The sequence below is a fragment of the Pelophylax lessonae genome, assembly GCF_965119305.1.
Source record: "Pelophylax lessonae genome assembly, chromosome: 1".
Taxonomy (NCBI): Eukaryota; Metazoa; Chordata; class Amphibia; order Anura; family Ranidae; genus Pelophylax; species Pelophylax lessonae.
The window spans coordinates 230,304,540-230,321,399 of NC_138768.1; the positions used below are offsets into that span (position 1 = coordinate 230,304,540).

At 42.7% G+C, this 16,860-nt stretch overlaps 1 protein-coding gene across 2 annotated transcripts in view; it reads left to right on the plus strand.

The window, feature by feature from the left end:
• Positions 1-16,860, plus strand: part of CFAP251 (cilia and flagella associated protein 251) — a 116,216-nt gene that overhangs the window by 16,652 nt on the left and 82,704 nt on the right. For both annotated transcript variants that reach the window (XM_082251471.1, XM_082251470.1), the window contains exons 5-7: positions 2,687-2,827; positions 3,965-4,074; positions 7,441-7,549. In XM_082251471.1, the coding sequence (XP_082107597.1) occupies positions 2,687-2,827; positions 3,965-4,074; positions 7,441-7,549 (360 nt within the window). The remainder of the gene's footprint in view (positions 1-2,686; positions 2,828-3,964; positions 4,075-7,440; positions 7,550-16,860) is intronic.

Genomic DNA, 16,860 nt, shown 5'->3' on the forward strand with positions numbered 1-16,860 from the left:
AAAGAAGAAAATGGTCGCACACCACCAGGGAATCCAATGAAGAAAAGTTCTTTATTCACATAAGTGGTACAAGGTACAGCAGGGTAGGACAGTAGACGCGTTTCACACGACTGCTTCGTGCTTGTTCACTACAAAATGTGTAATGGTAGGCCATCATTTAAATACCCACACCATTGTTCAATTAGCCACCTAATTACTCCAAACCTGACACAAATCTGCTTGCATAAAAATACAAATAGAAATACTTGACAGAAATAAAAATCAAAACATATATAATTGTGAATAAACATAAAAGTGAAAAAAGGAGAAAAAGACAAAAAAACTAAAAAAAGAGGATATATGTATATGAAAAAAACATATCAAATATATGTGCATCTAAACACACACATGTATACAAAATAATAAAAAAAAAAATGATTAAACAAAAAATGTATGTGTATATGTGTGAATGTGCACATATACCGCAACATAGATGTAAAATCACCATATATATTATAGAAAAAGTTGAAGGAAGAAGCAATACACAACAATGTCCATCCAGTCCTGTGTCTAAATGTTTTGTCTTGTCCTCTGGTGGCGCTGCCTATATAGGTTTAGATATATTGGGGTGTATACTCTGATGATTAAAGGTGCCTATGTGCTAAATATGTAATGTTATAATATAAATACACTCATATAAAAATATATAATTCATAAACATCAAATTGGTGCAAATAAGCAAGTGCAAAAAGTGCCTTCAAGAGTATTAAAAGTGACTGGTGCAAAAAAGTATGTGGTAAGTGATATACACAAGCAATAAATAACCAATTAAAATAACCAATATTAATAAAATACATGCAATGGTAAAGTGCTTTAAAAAAGTGCTATATAGTGTGGGTCACCCCAATTAAACCACCTCGCTGGTATGGGGGTAATCTGAAGTGCCAACAGAGGCTAATATAAAGTTTATGTACAGCTCGCAAAGTCCAGTAAAAAAGATCCAGTAAAAGAGTCTATATGTCACATGCCGTGACTACAGGTAAGCATAGGTAGATATAAGTGACAACACTCGGGTAACAACACTCTGGTGATAGGTGAAGAGGAACCCCGTGGTGGGTGGTAAGGTGCTGGGATATCCCTCCGGTGGAAATGCACACTTACCAGAAACACCCACCCCACACAGGGGTATAGAGCGGGTGTTTAAATGGGTCTGGCAGCCTAACGATATCCTCCTCTGCTTGGATGGGGGCGTATGCCGAGGCCCAGGCTGGTCTAGGGATATCTCCTGGTTTGGTCCCCTGTATGCCTTCCTGACCTAGGTGTGTTCCGAGGTGTCCACTCTACTCCACTCCCGATGTATTATGCCAGAAAGTAAATGGTGGACATAGTGTAATTCCGTATTATACTTTATTAATCAAAAGAATGTACAGAGGTATTCACATTGAGCAGGTAAAAATCGAGCGTGACTAAGTGTCAGAGCGCTTGCGATCCAAGCCTCGTTCCCATACAAGTTTACCGGAAATGACTCGACACGCCGTACGCGTTTCGTAGCTCGTACGTCAGGCTGCTGATGACGTAATATTTTGTGAGTCACTGACCTTGAGCGAGTACACAGTTTAGGAGATTTAGCTTCACTTACTGCATACTCATTTTGGGTCAGTGATTTAGCAGTTAGCTGTGGCTTATGGCGCTTTTCCACTGCATGGAACCAAACGGTTCGGCTCGCTTTTGTGCTTTTCCACTGCTGGTACTGCATGGTACGGTGTAGGAACGGTTCGGTATGGTACGGTACGGCGGCGCTTTTCCACTGCATGGAACCGAACGGTACGGTTCTCAAAAACAGTACCACCTCGATTGTGGTTCCAAGAGGTACTATACCGGTACCATATCCCACAATCCTTTGCATGCAGTCACTACTAGCCACTGATTGGTCAGAGAATCGTTGTTATCCCACCCACTTAACTTTAGTACTACTTTAGTGGAAAAGCAAAACCATACCGTACCGTATTGAACCATGTGGTACCAGCAGTGGAAAAGCAAACCGGGCCAAGCAGGGCCGAGTAGAGCCGAGCCGGTACTTGCAGTGGAAAAGTGCCATTAGTGTTTAGCACTTCTGACCAAGCAGGACTCAATCTGCATGATGTTTACATGTTCTCACTGTGCCTGCGTGGGTTTCCTCTTGAAACTCTGGTTTTCTCCTACACTATGAAGACAAGCTGGTAAGTTAATTGGTTTCATTCTAAAACTGTCTCTATTCTGATGTTCTGCTGAGCGGCCACAGGATGGTTGTCTCATCATTGGCCCCAGTAGTAGATAAAATGCTTTGAGCCTACAACTAGGCAGCCAGCATTTTCCGAAGGAAATCAGCAATAGTAGCCTACATATAATTGGGGCTTTGCTGGTGACATGTACCTTCTGTGGTTTCTAGCTCTGCTTCCACAAGTTTCAAGTCTTACTTTTTCTACTTAACAAAGGGAATTCTTAAGCTGGCCATACACGCATAGAATTCTCCATGCTTAATAAACAGCAAGAATGGTGGAATATTCCCTGCCGGCTATTGTGTTTTGACAACTGGCTCTAGTGGCACTCTCACACACTGTTTAGGGGGACTGATTTATTATTGGCTCACCATCCAGTTACAGTTATATGTTACTTGTGTCTTTGCATAGATCACATAATAAGAAGGAAATGTGTTTTCTTTGTGCAGAACCTAGTATGGTCGTTTGGCATAAACAATAATATCCCAGTTTATAATCTCCATGATGAAGAGCATCAAGTGCTTGTTTATGTGTGTGCTCACACAGCTGTCATTCATGACTTCACTCTTAACCGCCAGCGCCACCTACAGGTATGAACCGGATATATAAGTTACATTTATATGGTATGTTGCATTATTGTATGTAAAAAAGGCACCATTCTTCTTTAACCACTTCTGGACCAGAAGGATAAACCCCCTTAATGACCAGGCCATTTTTTGCGATACGGCACTGCGTTACTTTAAAGTGGAGTTCCACCCAAAAGTGGAACTTCCGCTCATCTGCTTCCTCTCCCCCCCACCGGTGCCACATTTGGCACCTATCAGGGGGGAGGGGAGAACAGGTACCTGTTTTTGACAGGTACCCTTCCCCACTTCTGGGAGACAGCGCCGTGGCGCTGTCCCTCGCATCTTCGGCCCCCCTCCTTTTTCCGCTTCGCACATGCACAGTAGGGAACCAGCTGTGAAGCTAAAAGGCTTTACTGCCGGGTTCCCTTACCCTAAATGGCGGCGGCAGCAGCACCCAAGAGCCGATACGAAAATCGGCTTCGGGTGCCGATATTGGACAGGTAAGTTCTAATATTTAGAAGTCAGCATCTACAGTATTTGTAGCTACTGACTTTTAATTTTTTTCCTAGGGGGGGGGGCGGAACTCCTCTTTAACTGACAATTGTGACGCTGTACCCAAATAAAATTGATGTCCTTTTTTTCCCCACAAATAGAGCTTTCTTTTTGTGGTATTTGATCACCTCTGCAATTTTTATTTTTTGCGCTATAAACAAAAAGAGAGCGACAATTCTGGAAAAAAAAAGCAATCGTTTTTACTTTCTGCTATATGACATTCAATAAGTGTATATTAATTGGTTTACGCAAAAGTTATCATGTCTACAAACTAGGGGAAAGATTTATGTAATTTTTTTTCCATCGTTTTTTAGTGGGACTGCCACATTGTGGCGGACAGATCAGACACCTAACAGACATTTTTGACACTTTTGGGGGGACCAGTGACATTACACCAATCGGCTCTCATAGCCTCACCCCCTATGGTAGCCATATCTCCAAACTTATATGTTTCAGTGTATGTGAATAAAAACTTAGGCCAGCCAATGATTTACACCATCATTGGCCTGCCATAGCCTGAGAGTTTTATTTATCCTGCTTATCCAGATTTTACAGATTTGCTATGTCTAGTTTTACTGGTTATTTAGTAGCATCACTATACTCCTACAGGGGCACTGCAGTTGCATTTCTTGCATGTGTGTGAGTGAAGACAGGAGATGGATTGCTACAGCTGACTGCGGACCAGAGAGTCTTATCATTGTATGGGATTCATTTTCTGGGTAAGGTTAGCTATATGCTTTATTCTCTAATAATATAACCTCTGGCATGGCAAGTGGGATCCTTTATTTGACTTGAAAGGAAGCATGTGACGAATAATAAATCTGGTATTTTTATTTTAGTACTATTATATGGTTTGTGGGTATCCTTTAAAGAAGAACTCCAGATTCAGCCCAGCATTCGGTATACATTTGCATGATCATGCTGTAAATAAACTACCAAAAGTATTGGACGCCTGCCTTAACACCCACATGAACTTTAATGGCATCCCAGTCTTAGTCCATAGGGTTTAATATTGAGTTGGCTCACGCTTTGCTGGTATAACTGCTTCAACTCCTCTGGGAAGGTTGGCCACAAGGTTTAGGAGTGTGTCTATGGGAATGTTTGACCATTCATCCAGAAGCGGAAGGTGTTCTGTTGGGTTGAGGTCAGGATTCTGTGCAGGCCAGTCAAGTTCTTCTACCCCAAACTCACTCATCCATGTCTTTATGGACCTTGCTTTGTGCGCTGGTGCGCAGTCACGTTGGAACAGGAAGGGGCCATCCCCAAACTGTTCCCACAAAGTAGGGAGCATGAAATTGTCCAAAATGTCTTGGTATGCTGACGCCTTAAGAGTTCCCTTCACTGGAACTAAGGGGCCAAGCCCAACCCCTGAAAAACAACCCCACACCATAATCCCCCTCCACTAAATGGATTATGGACCAGTGCACAAAGCAAGGTCCATAAAGACACGGTAAGCGAGTTTGGGTGGAGGAACTTGACTGGCCTGCACAGATTTCTGACCTCAACCCAATAGAACACCTTTGGGATAAATAAGAGCGGAGACTGCCATCCAGGCCTTCTCGTCCATGTCAGTGCCTGACCTCACAAATGCGCTTCTGGATGAATGGTCAAACATTCCCATAGACACACTCCTAAACCTTGTGGACAGCCTTCCCAGAAGAGATGAAGCTGTTATAGCTGTAAAGGGTGGGCCAACTCAATATTGAACCCTACAGACTAAGACTGGGATGCCATTAAAGTTCATGTGTGTGTAAAGGCAGACGTCCCAATACTTTTGGTAATGTAGTGTATGTGCTAGTACAATTTTCCGTACCTGCTGAGATCTGCCCAAACTTTAAATATGTAAAAACGATTTCCCTTGGCTCACTACAGTCTGCAGGAAAAATAAATGCTTTACATAAACTTGAGCATCGTCAGCATCTCTGTTAGCAAGTAAATATACTATTGGGGCTGTTGATTGAAAAAATTGCATTATGCATAGCAACATCTAATAGCTGAATTGGGTAAGTATGAGCAGTTTACATTGTGGGGGTGGAAGGGGATGCAGACTTTCATCTATTTTGTGGGGCTCAGACCTACCAGAAATGGGGTATAGGGGGACAGCCACACAGGAATATTGGATTTTATCATAATGATGTACCTGTAACTACTATGTGGGTCTCAATACATTACCTGTTCTTCGACAGCGAAGGCTGTTGTTCCTCTGAAATTGCAGTGGGGCTTTAAGGGGACAGTTTTGGCAAATATGTGCTTCCTGGAGTTATTCTTTAATAAATCAACTCATTGTATTGTTCACTTTGAAGTTAGCAGTTTATGACTGTGATAAAAGTGGTTAAAGCATGACCATATCTATGACCTTCTCACATCAGACGTCACCATATTGTGACGCAAACCGATATCACTGTTTACCAGGGAAATAACTGTTTCATGTGGCACATAGTGTATTGCTAAGCTGAATATTGATTTAGATAATAAATCACCTGGTTCCAATATATGAAGGTTACAGATAATTAATATTCAAAATATTCTTTCATGCCATCCAAAGAGCAACAGTATATATTTTGTATGTTACTAAAGCATGACCTGTAAAGCACTATACCATTTGCACTAAAACAATGAAATACTGGGGGCTGTTTATCATATTGGGATATTTGTGTATATATGGCATACTTTTAATGTCTGTAACACATATAGTTAAGCAAACAATTGTTTTTCCTGTGCAGCCTCCAGTAGGTGGTTGGTTAAACTGCCATGGGTTCAGTTATAAACAGGCACCTGAAATCTGGGAAGCTACTTCTGCTATCACTAACTAGGATCTGGCTGTCTATTCACCTTAGTGTGGAACTTACTGGGGGGTCACTACATGTCTGCCCAGTGGCAGAGCTAGACTTTTAAAACAGGGGTGGCAGGGTATTATTTTGGGGGATCAATATACAAAGTGTTCAATTACACTAAAAATATGTTATTTTCCACAAAATGTATATACTGTAGATCCCTATAGATCCCCCTTACAGCATGCCAGGGTGAGGTCCCGTCCCCCATATAGATCCCCCCTTACAGCAGGCCAGGGTTAGGTGAGGTCCGGGGAGTGTAATGTTTTCAGCAGGGGGGGGGGGCAACAGGGGTGGCAAGGACTTAGTCTGGGGTGGCATTGGTACACCCTGATGTACAATGGCACTATCCGATGTCCCTATCATGTCATCCAAGGACTAAGTTAGGTTGTCCTCTTCAGTAAGCTGAATTATTATAATATCTTCCTGTAACAGTATATCAATCCAGTGTACACAATATTCATTAGCTCAGATTTTTTACATGCATTTCATTACGTGGTCAATCCACCAAGAAGTAATATTTCAAATTATTTTAGGTTACCTATTTTCAGATATAGTTGGGCTGAACCACCCACTTGCTTGAGGATTCCAGAGGAAAATGCCTCACCACCAGAATTCTTGGTTGTAACCAACCCTGCCCTGAATAGGATATCTCATGTACTACTGCCATTTCTATAATGTAAAATAAATTCCAAATCCTACAGGAAGAAAGAGGTCCTAATGCAATAAATGTGGCAAGTCTGATAAGTGGTTGATAAAGTGCGGAATATTCACAGCTGGAGCCTTAAAGATATAGTTAGATGCTGAAAGGTGGCTCAGACCAGCAGCATCCTTCCAAAACTGTAATATAAATTTTCACCCTTTCAGCAAACAAAAGCATCTTATTCTATCCAAAATTTGTCAAATTAGATTCATCTTGTTCTGCTATTCATCCCCAGGTTATCGTGATCTTACTTTTAAATAATATACTTGATACATAAAAACTGGGTATGACATACATGAAAAATAAAAGGCTTAATTCACTAAGCTGTAACGCATATTTGCAATAATAATTGTTATTTTCAGCCATGTGACTTTAATTTTCAGCTCTTGTCGCTCATAATAATGGACGTTTTTACCAATTATTATTAATATATATATATATAGATATATATATATATCTATATATATATATAAAAAATTATTATAACTATAGTTTAGTAAATTGAGCCTAAAATGACACTGTTAATATCATTTCCATCTTGTGTCCTGCAGCATCCCTGTTCATACGATATTCCAGAGCCATCCAGAAGGGGGAGTAGTTGCCATAGCTATGTCTCAGAATGCTAAGTACTTGGCTACTATCGGAGGAGGAACAGTTCAGGTATAATATGATCAGTTTTTTTATGTACATTTTATTATATATTTTTTAAAGAAAACACTCAAAATATGTTTTAACTAATCAAACCATTCATTGTTGAAGAGGTCCTCTTATCCATTCACTTTTGCTTTCTTTTTTTTGTTTCTTAAAGCCCATGGTATGTGAAACACACTCAGACTAACACCCAGTACAAAAAAAAGTGCACACACAAGATGTGAGAACACAAAAAAGTGCATAGAGTGTATGAATAGTCCATTTACGAAGAGGCAGGACCCTGACCCTGTTCCCCGGGGGCGCAAGGCTCCTGACAGGGACTGAGGTGCTCACTGTTCCACCTCGCTGAAACCTGGCAGACCCTGTTCTCTGGGAGGACTGCTGAAACAGCCTACCCCAAGTTCTAGGTGGGTCTCCCCCGAAGGGAGACCCCATGAGAAAGGGCGAACTAAGCCAGAATGCCATATCCACCACCTCCCAAGACTTTCAGGGTAGGCCCAAGGACCCACACACTACTAATCACTGTGAGCAAAGTACACCCGTGCAAGTGACAAACACACAAAAAAATACAAACACACAACTAAAAGGGGGGACAGGGAAATGGAGAAGTGCTAAAAGTGCTGTGGTGCAGTACCGTGGCAGGCCCTTCTGCCAGTAATCAAAAATTCCTCTGGTCCCGGACAAAAGGCCCGACCCTAGAGGCAGCTGTGAAAAAAGTTTGTAGGTGCAGTGACCAAAGTGCCGAAAAAATTCTAGATGAGTTCACCAACCTGTGAGAATTAAGGCACCCCTGGCTGAACCATACCAGGGGCGCGTACATCACGGCTTTTCTCACAGCCCGGCTTTCGGACAGACCAGCGCCTCTTCATTCCACAGGAAGGTATCAGAACTTGGAGAGCTTAGGGAGAGCCTTGCCTACAAGTGGGGACAAGCACAAGGCCAGATTCAACCCAGGAAGAGAAAGGCTCCCCCACTGCTCCCACCGTTTACACCTGATTACATCAGGGAAGTACTAACTGACCCCCCAAATGGCAAGGGGTTCAAGGTTCTCTCCCTAACAACTGTTAAGAACAGATACTACACTTGATCTTAGCCAGAGGTTTTGCTTTCTAGATTGTTCAAAGGTACCTCTTCCTACATTCACTTGGGTTCATTGAGTGTTCATCTTTTATATTTGATGTGAGTAGATGCTCTGCTTTATGGTGATACCATCGCCCTTATTAGGGCCATGCAAACAGTCTGTGCTATTTTATATTGGGCAAATTCCTAATGGCTGATTTGCAAACAATGTGTGTGAGAGGAGATCTGAAAGTAACCCAGTGGGGGCTCCAATACACATACAATACTCTTCAATGTCAGTGATTTGTGATCAGTAATCCACCCTGAACTATAGACTATAGGGTTTGATTTGGAAGATTGCTGGCAGAGACATTACTGATTGTGGCCTTTCCTTGTATGTAGCAGATTTACCCTAATTGCCCACACCTACCTAGCAAATACTTACCTTTCCTTCACTCCCCCTCTGCTGTCCTCAGGTGTTTCAGGATATAAATGAGCATATAACTTACTCCATGTGACAGCACTAAACTTTAGTGGTGTCACATTGGGGGTCCATAGCCCTGTGTTAGTATGATTCTGGCAATTCATAAGAGGGGCGTTAAAGTCAAACCGGGAATTTTAATTTTACAGTTATAAAAAGGGATGCTAGCATGAAGGTACTACATGCAGTAGTAGGTGGCAAGTGTGTCCTATTACTGATAGGCAGCGCACATGTTGCGGGCCAGTACAGAGACCATTAATCAAGATGGTAGATGACAGTGTTAGTGCGTACACGAAACAGCGTGTGGTGATGAAGTTTCTTGTGAATGAAGGCGTAAAACCCGTGGATATCTACAGAAGACTTTAAGCACAGCACGGTGATGAGATGCTCAGCCACAGTAAAACATTTGAATGGTGTAAACATTTCAAAGATGGCCATACACTCGCCATTGACAATCCCAGCCGTGGTGGTTCTCAGCCCACAGCAGTCATTCCTGTGAATGGGGAATGCCTGATCCTCGGTAATCGACACATAACCTGTCATGAAATTGCACAAGAGACAAATCTTTCTAATGACGAAGTAAAGCAGACTGTCCTAGGATGGTTCAAGTGTACTGACAAATCTTTCTATGCTGATGCTTTCCAGGCATTAGTTAACCACTTGAAGGCCAGGCCTATTTCTGTAACGCTCCTGCGTTTCTTATATGGTGTGGATTTTCAGCTGCAGAAATAGTTCCACGTCAGTTGTCATGTAAGAGATATGCTGAGATACCATTCCCAACCTCAATGACTCATGTGTGGAAGGTCTTATTTCAGCCAGTAAATACACACAATTAGCAAGCTGGTTCCTAGAGTGACTTTATATATGTGGTAACACAATGATGAAGGTTTGAGGGATAGGTTGAGTGGAGGTGGTAGGTGATAGACACTTGAAGGTGAGACAGTAGCAGATGGATGCAGGAAGGTTTAACAATGTTGTATGATAGCAGATGATAGAATAGCAGGTGGACATACAAAAGAGATCAACCCAGTGCAGAAAAGTAGCAGTAGTCTCAAGAGCTAGCAATCTAGTTTATGCAGATGTGATAAACAGTCTCTACTATGCAGAGCTAGATAGTGTAAGCTTAGTATAAGTTTATAGAGAATTCCCCTGCGGGGTACTTAGCACTATTAGCGATACAGCCGAAGGGTGGTTCAGGAGAGGCAGATGATCCAGTAGCGGGATACAGGGATCAGCGCAGCGAGGTTCCGTCAGCGAAGTAAGCTTGCAAGCATGGAAGCTTCAAGCAAGGTTAGCATCCAGATAAGGGTGTTTGAACGAACACATGTGAGTGAGAGCCGACGCCTTAAATAGCCATCTAGTCCGGCGCTGAGTGATGACAGCTCCAGTCTTAAAGGTGTTTGTGGAAAGTGTAATTTAGGGTGCCAAAGGTACCGGAACATTACAATACCCCCCCTTTAAGGCCTGCTCCTGAAGGCCTCTGGAGCTGGTTTGTCTGGGTATCTCGCATGAAAATTGCGGATTAATCTAGGGGCATGTATGTCAGAGGTGTTTAGCCAGGTGTCGTCTTGGGGCCCATAGTTCTTCCATCTAACCAAGTACTGAAGTCTTCTTCTGTAGATACGAGAATCCAGAATCTCTTTTATCTCGTATTCTTCTCCACCTTCAACTTGTACAGGAGGGGGAGGTGGAATATTAGGCCTTATTCCTTGGTCCGGAACATGGGGTTTTAGTAGCGACACATGGGAAATGGGATGGATTTTTAGGTCCATTGGCAATGTAAGCTGCACTGCAGCTTTTCCAATAAGTTTCTTGATTGGGAAAGGTCCCAAGAACAGAGGTCCAAGCTTTTTGCTAGGGATCTTCAGTCTCAAGTTTTTTGTTGAGAGCCAAACGAGGTCCCCGATAGTATACTGTGGAGAAGGTCTTCTACGAAGATCATAGTACTTCTTTTGTTGACTGTGAGCGTGTGCAATGGTAGTATTTAGTAAACCCAGAGAATCCTTTATTTGGGAAAGATAGTCTGAGGCTACTGGGTTATTTGAAGGAAGGATGCGTGGAGGGAGAATAGAGGGATGGAACCCATAGTTCAAGTAGAACGGACTCTGCTTGGTTGTACTGTGAGTTGCGTTGTTGTAGGCAAATTCTGCCAGGGGGAGAAGATCCAACCAATCATCCTGTTGGTAAGAAGTGTAACAACGTAAATACTGCTCGATGCATTGGTTGACTCTTTCAGTCTGTCCGTTGGTCTGCGGATGGTAAGGAGAAGTGAGCTTCCGCTCAATCCGTAGTATGTGACATAGTTCTTGCCAGAATTTAGAAATAAATTGGGATCCACTGTCAGACAAAAGAGTTTTTGGGATACCATGTAATCTGAAGACATGTTTCATCAGGAGTTCTGCCGTTTGTTTGGACGAAGGTAGTCTGCGAATAGCAATGAAATGTGCCATCTTTGTCAGATGGTCCACTGACACCAAGATGGTATTAAATCCTTTGGAAGGAGGCAATTCTACGATGAAGTCCAATGACAGAACCTCCCATGGAGTTTGGGGTATTGGTAGACTGCATAGTAGGCCGGATGGTCTCGTAGTGTCAATTTTGGACCTGGCACAGACATTGCACGAAGAGACGAATTTTTGTATAGATGTTTTCATGTCAGGCCACCAGAATTGCCGAGAAATCAAATTGAAAGTCTTTGTCATACCCATATGTCCTGCCATAGGCACATCATGCGATAATTCCAAGATCTTGGTGCGTAGGGTAGGTGGTATGTAAAGTTTGTCGTTGTAGTAGAGGAAGCCTTCTGCATCGGTATTTAGTTGTGGTGGGGGTGAATCCAACCTTATACCATGCAGAACCTCTTCCTTCAAGGAACGGTTAACTCCAATAATGCATTTGTGAGGTATTATAGGAACGGAAGGAATTTCAAAGTAATTTTCTTCAGTTAGTCGTGATAGTGCATCCGCCTTTTTGATCTTATCTGCAGGTGTGTAGGTCACTAGGAAGTTAAACCTTAGAAAGAATAGTGACCATCGTACCTGTCGATGCGAGAGAGTTTTGCTAGTCTGAAGATATTGGAGGTTTTTATGGTCCGTGTATATAATTATTGGTAATTGGGTGCCTTCGAGTAAATGTCGCCAATTCTCCAGAGCCAATTTTATAGCAAGCAGTTCCTTCTCACCCACGGGGTAATTTATCTTGGGACTGCTCAGGGATTTAGAAAAAAAGGCGACTGGATGAAGTGGTGAAGTGGGGGTAGGTCGTTGGGAGAGTATTGCTCCTACTGCCAGGTTTGACGCATCTACCTCCAGAATGTATTGGAGGGATGGGTCTGGATGGCGTAATATGGGAGCGGAAGTAAACCTTGTCTTTAACAAGTGGAAAGCCTTATTTGCTTCTTCTGACCATTTAAATGGTATTTTTATGCTAGTGAGCTGTGTGAGGGGTCTCACAATAGCAGAAAAGTTTTTTATGAACTTCCTGTAGAAATTTGAAAATCCCAGGAATCGCTGTAGCGCCTTGCGTGTAGTTGGTGTAGGCCAATCCTGAATGCAGGATATTTTACTCATGTCCATCTCGATTCCTGTTTTGGATATGATGTAGCCTAGAAAGAGTACCTCATCTTTATGGAACAAGCATTTCTTCAGCTTCACATAAAGATTATGTGCAAGCAATCTCGATAATACAAGTCTTACATGTCTTATGTGTTCAGACAGGGTCCGTGAATATATAAGTATATCGTCCAGATATACCACAACACAGACATCTAGTAAGTCTTTAAAAATATCGTTTATAAATCGTTGGAAAACTGCAGGGGCATTGCATAGGCCGAATGGCATCACAAGATACTCGAACAATCCGTATCTAGTTCTGAACGCAGTCTTCCACTCGTGTCCATCACGGATTCGAATGAGATTGTATGCTCCTTTCAGGTCTAATTTTGAAAAATAGGTAGCTCCACGCACCTGCTCAATGAGCTCAGGGATAAGTGGTAGAGGATAGCGATCTTTTATTGTGATAGCATTCAATTTCCTGTAGTCGATGATAGGTCTGAGACTTGAATCTTTATTGCGAACAAAAAAGAGTCCTGCTGCTGTGGAAGAAGTGGAAGGTCTAATAAAACCTTTTTCCAAGTTCTCATCCAAATAGGTTTTGAGATGGGCAAGTTCATCCTGTGAAAGAGGATAAACATGACCGAACGGCAATTTGCTATTTGGGAGTAGATCAATGCTACAATCATAGTCTCGATGAGGAGGTAATGCTTGAGCATTTTTCTCAAGAAAAACCTCAGAAAGATCCTGATAACATAGTGGTGCAATCTCATCTGTCACCACAGACAGAATCTTCCCGGAAAACGGGAGGTTACACGTTTCCTCGCAATAACAAGAAGGGAAGGTCAAGGACCGTTTCTTCCAATCTATGGTTGGTTGGTGTGTGTGTAACCAGGGAAGTCCCAACACAATGGGAAAGTGGGGTGATGGTATTAAATTGAAGGTAGAAGTCTCCCTATGAGACTCGTTAATAGTGACTAGAAGTGCTTGTGTCTGATCGGTGATCGGACCAGAGGATAACGGAACACCGGTAATAAGACTTACTGAGACAGGTTTGAGTTTAGAAATAATAGGAATTTTATTTAAAGCAGCAAAACATATATCCATATAATTTCCACAAGATCCTGTGTCAATCATGGCCTTAGTAGTAATCCTGTTCTGGTCCCACTGTAATGTCAAAAAAACAGAAATGTAGGGGTTAGTGAATGAAGTTGTCAATCCTCCTAGAGAGACATGTGAACACTCACCCTTCTTTTTGTTGACTAGGGGGACAGACGTTTATCTTGTGATCCGGGGATGCACAGTACAAGCAGAGATTTTCATTTCGTCTTTTGGCTTTTTCCATAGTTGATAGCGGTGGGCGTATGGTTCCTATCTCCATAGGAACGGGGTCAACGGCCAGACTCCGAGAGGAAACGGATAATGGCATTCCCATCTTTTCAGCCTTTCTTTCTCGTAGTCTTCTATCTATGGTAATACTGAGTTGTATTAATGCATCCAGGGTTTTTGGCAGATCCGCTCGGGCGAGCTCGTCCTTAACGGCTTCTGATAGGCCAAGCCTAAATTGGGTTTTCAGAGATGCGTCATTCCATTCTGAATCAAGGGTCCATCTCTTGAACTCTGCGACAAAGTCTTCCACAGGCCTCCTTCCTTGTTTCAAGGATCTTAACTGAAGATCAGCAGTACTCTGCCTATTGGGGTCATCATATAGGCTAGTGAGCTCTGCCAGGAACAAGGCATAGGAGTTGAGAAGCTGGTCGTTTTTCTCAAAAAGAGAATCTGCCCAGGCTCGAGGATCGCTTGATAGGTAAGAAATAATAGTACAAACCTTAATGAGATCAGTAAGGTAGGTACGAGGTTTTAGCAAAAAAAGTAACTCACATGCGTTTTTAAATTCGCGAAATTTTTTGCGATCGCCTGTAAATACCAAAGGGGGATTTATCTTGGGTTCAGGGGACTGAGCAGAGGTAAGTTGTGTCAGTCTAATTACCTGCTGCGACAGAGCCTGATTGTCTTCTTTTAATTCAGCAAGTGCGTGTATTAACGCAGATACTTGCTGTTTTAATTGTGTCACCTGAGTGGCTATTTCTGCTGAATCCATTTTTTAGGTTTGTTCAATCTGTAACGCTCCTGCGTTTCTTATATGGTGTGGATTTTCAGCTGCAGAAATAGTTCCACGTCAGTTGTCATGTAAGAGATATGCTGAGATACCATTCCCAACCTCAATGACTCATCATGTGTGGAAGGTCTTATTTCAGCCAGTAAATACACACAATTAGCAAGCTGGTTCCTAGAGTGACTTTATATATGTGGTAACACAATGATGAAGGTTTGAGGTATAGGTTGAGTGGAGGTGGTAGGTGATAGACACTTGAAGGTGAGACAGTAGCAGATGGATGCAGGAAGGTTTAACAATGTTGTATGATAGCAGATGATAGAATAGCAGGTGGACATACAAAAGAGATCAACCCAGTGCAGAAAAGTAGCAGTAGTCTCAAGAGCTAGCAATCTAGTTTATGCAGATGTGATAAACAGTCTCTACTATGCAGAGCTAGATAGTGTAAGCTTAGTATAAGTTTATAGAGAATTCCCCTGCGGGGTACTTAGCACTATTAGCGATACAGCCGAAGGGTGGTTCAGGAGAGGCGGATGATCCAGTAGCGGGATACAGGGATCAGCGCAGCGAGGTTCCGTCAGCGAAGTAAGCTTGCAAGCATGGAAGCTTCAAGCAAGGTTAGCATCCAGATAAGGGTGTTTGAACGAACACATGTGAGTGAGAGCCGACGCCTTAAATAGCCATCTAGTCCGGCGCTGAGTGATGACAGCTCCAGTCTTAAAGGTGTATGCGCACCTTTCCAAAAGTAAATGGTAGGGCGCATACACTTGTGGAAAGTGTAATTTAGGGTACCAAAGGTACCGGAACATTACAATTTCTGACATTTGTTGCTTACCAGCTAAAATCAGTATTTTTGCGGGTGCCTCTGGAGAAGTCCATGGGAGGGCGCAATCTATTGTACGCCCCGTGGTTGCTACAGGAGTACAGATGTTTGTCGGAAACGGTCTCACCTTTGACGGCCCACACTTTAAGGGTCTGGGATAGCAACAACCACTTGCTCTCTCATGTCCCGTTGGCACCCTTGGGAGGTTTTACCTGGTTTTCACCCGGAGAACACCTAGACTTTTTTGGGCCATAGCATCTGATCATAACACTACCTGTGGCAAATTTTTAGAAGATGGGAAGTTCCTCCCCTTGGAGTCTCTTAGAACATGGTACGATGACTTTCCCATGGACTTCTGGAGGTTTAAGCAGCTCCACCATTTGTTCTCAATACAGAGATCTGCACTTTGGGCAGTATCTACCCTTACTCAGTTTGAACGTTTGTTCATTGCTGAGGAGCCAGTGCCCCATATGATTTCAAAGCTTTACAAACTACTTACTCTGGTTTCTCCCACAATTTAACCAGCTGATATCTGGGAATGGGAATGTGATTTAGGTCGTGAATTTTCTGAGGACCAATTGGTTCATCTGTATCAGTTGACTCACTTTAGCTCCATGGACCCTAAAACCCAAGAAAATAATTATAAGATTTTGACACATTGGTATTGTGTTCCAGCTACCATGGATGGCACGTATTTACCCCTCTGTCCTGGATCTCTGCTGGTGGGGCTATGGCCAACACTGTGCGCTTTTGCACATATGGTGGGAGTGTCCTGCGATCAAAGCTTTCTGGATGGACGTCAGATTGAAAAAATCCTGGACATAGCTGTTCCTTTGTCCCCAGAACACTTCCACCTTCATGTGCCAACCATACCACTTAGCCAATACAAACAAAGTTCCTTGCCACATTTGTTGAATGCTGCCAAATGTGTCATACCAATATATTCAAAGCAGGCACAGGTTCTTAGCTACGAGGATTGGTTTAAGAAGGTGAACTAGATCATGGAGGTGGAGGAATAGGTAGCGACCTGCAGGGATACTTTAGAGAGGTTCTGCGCGACTTATCATATCATGACTTCAGACTATGTTCTATCCAGCCTAGAATGTTGCCCTCCTGAAAATGGCCGACCCCACCTTTGGATCATCCTCCTGATCTCTGAGTAGCGATCTCTGTATTTTTTTTATCTGTTGTCCTTTTTTTTCTGTCTGTATAATGGTACTTGCTGACGTGCAGTTTTGAGAATTGCAATGGTTGTGAAAAGCGTCCACTACTCCCCTACCTCCTACCTCC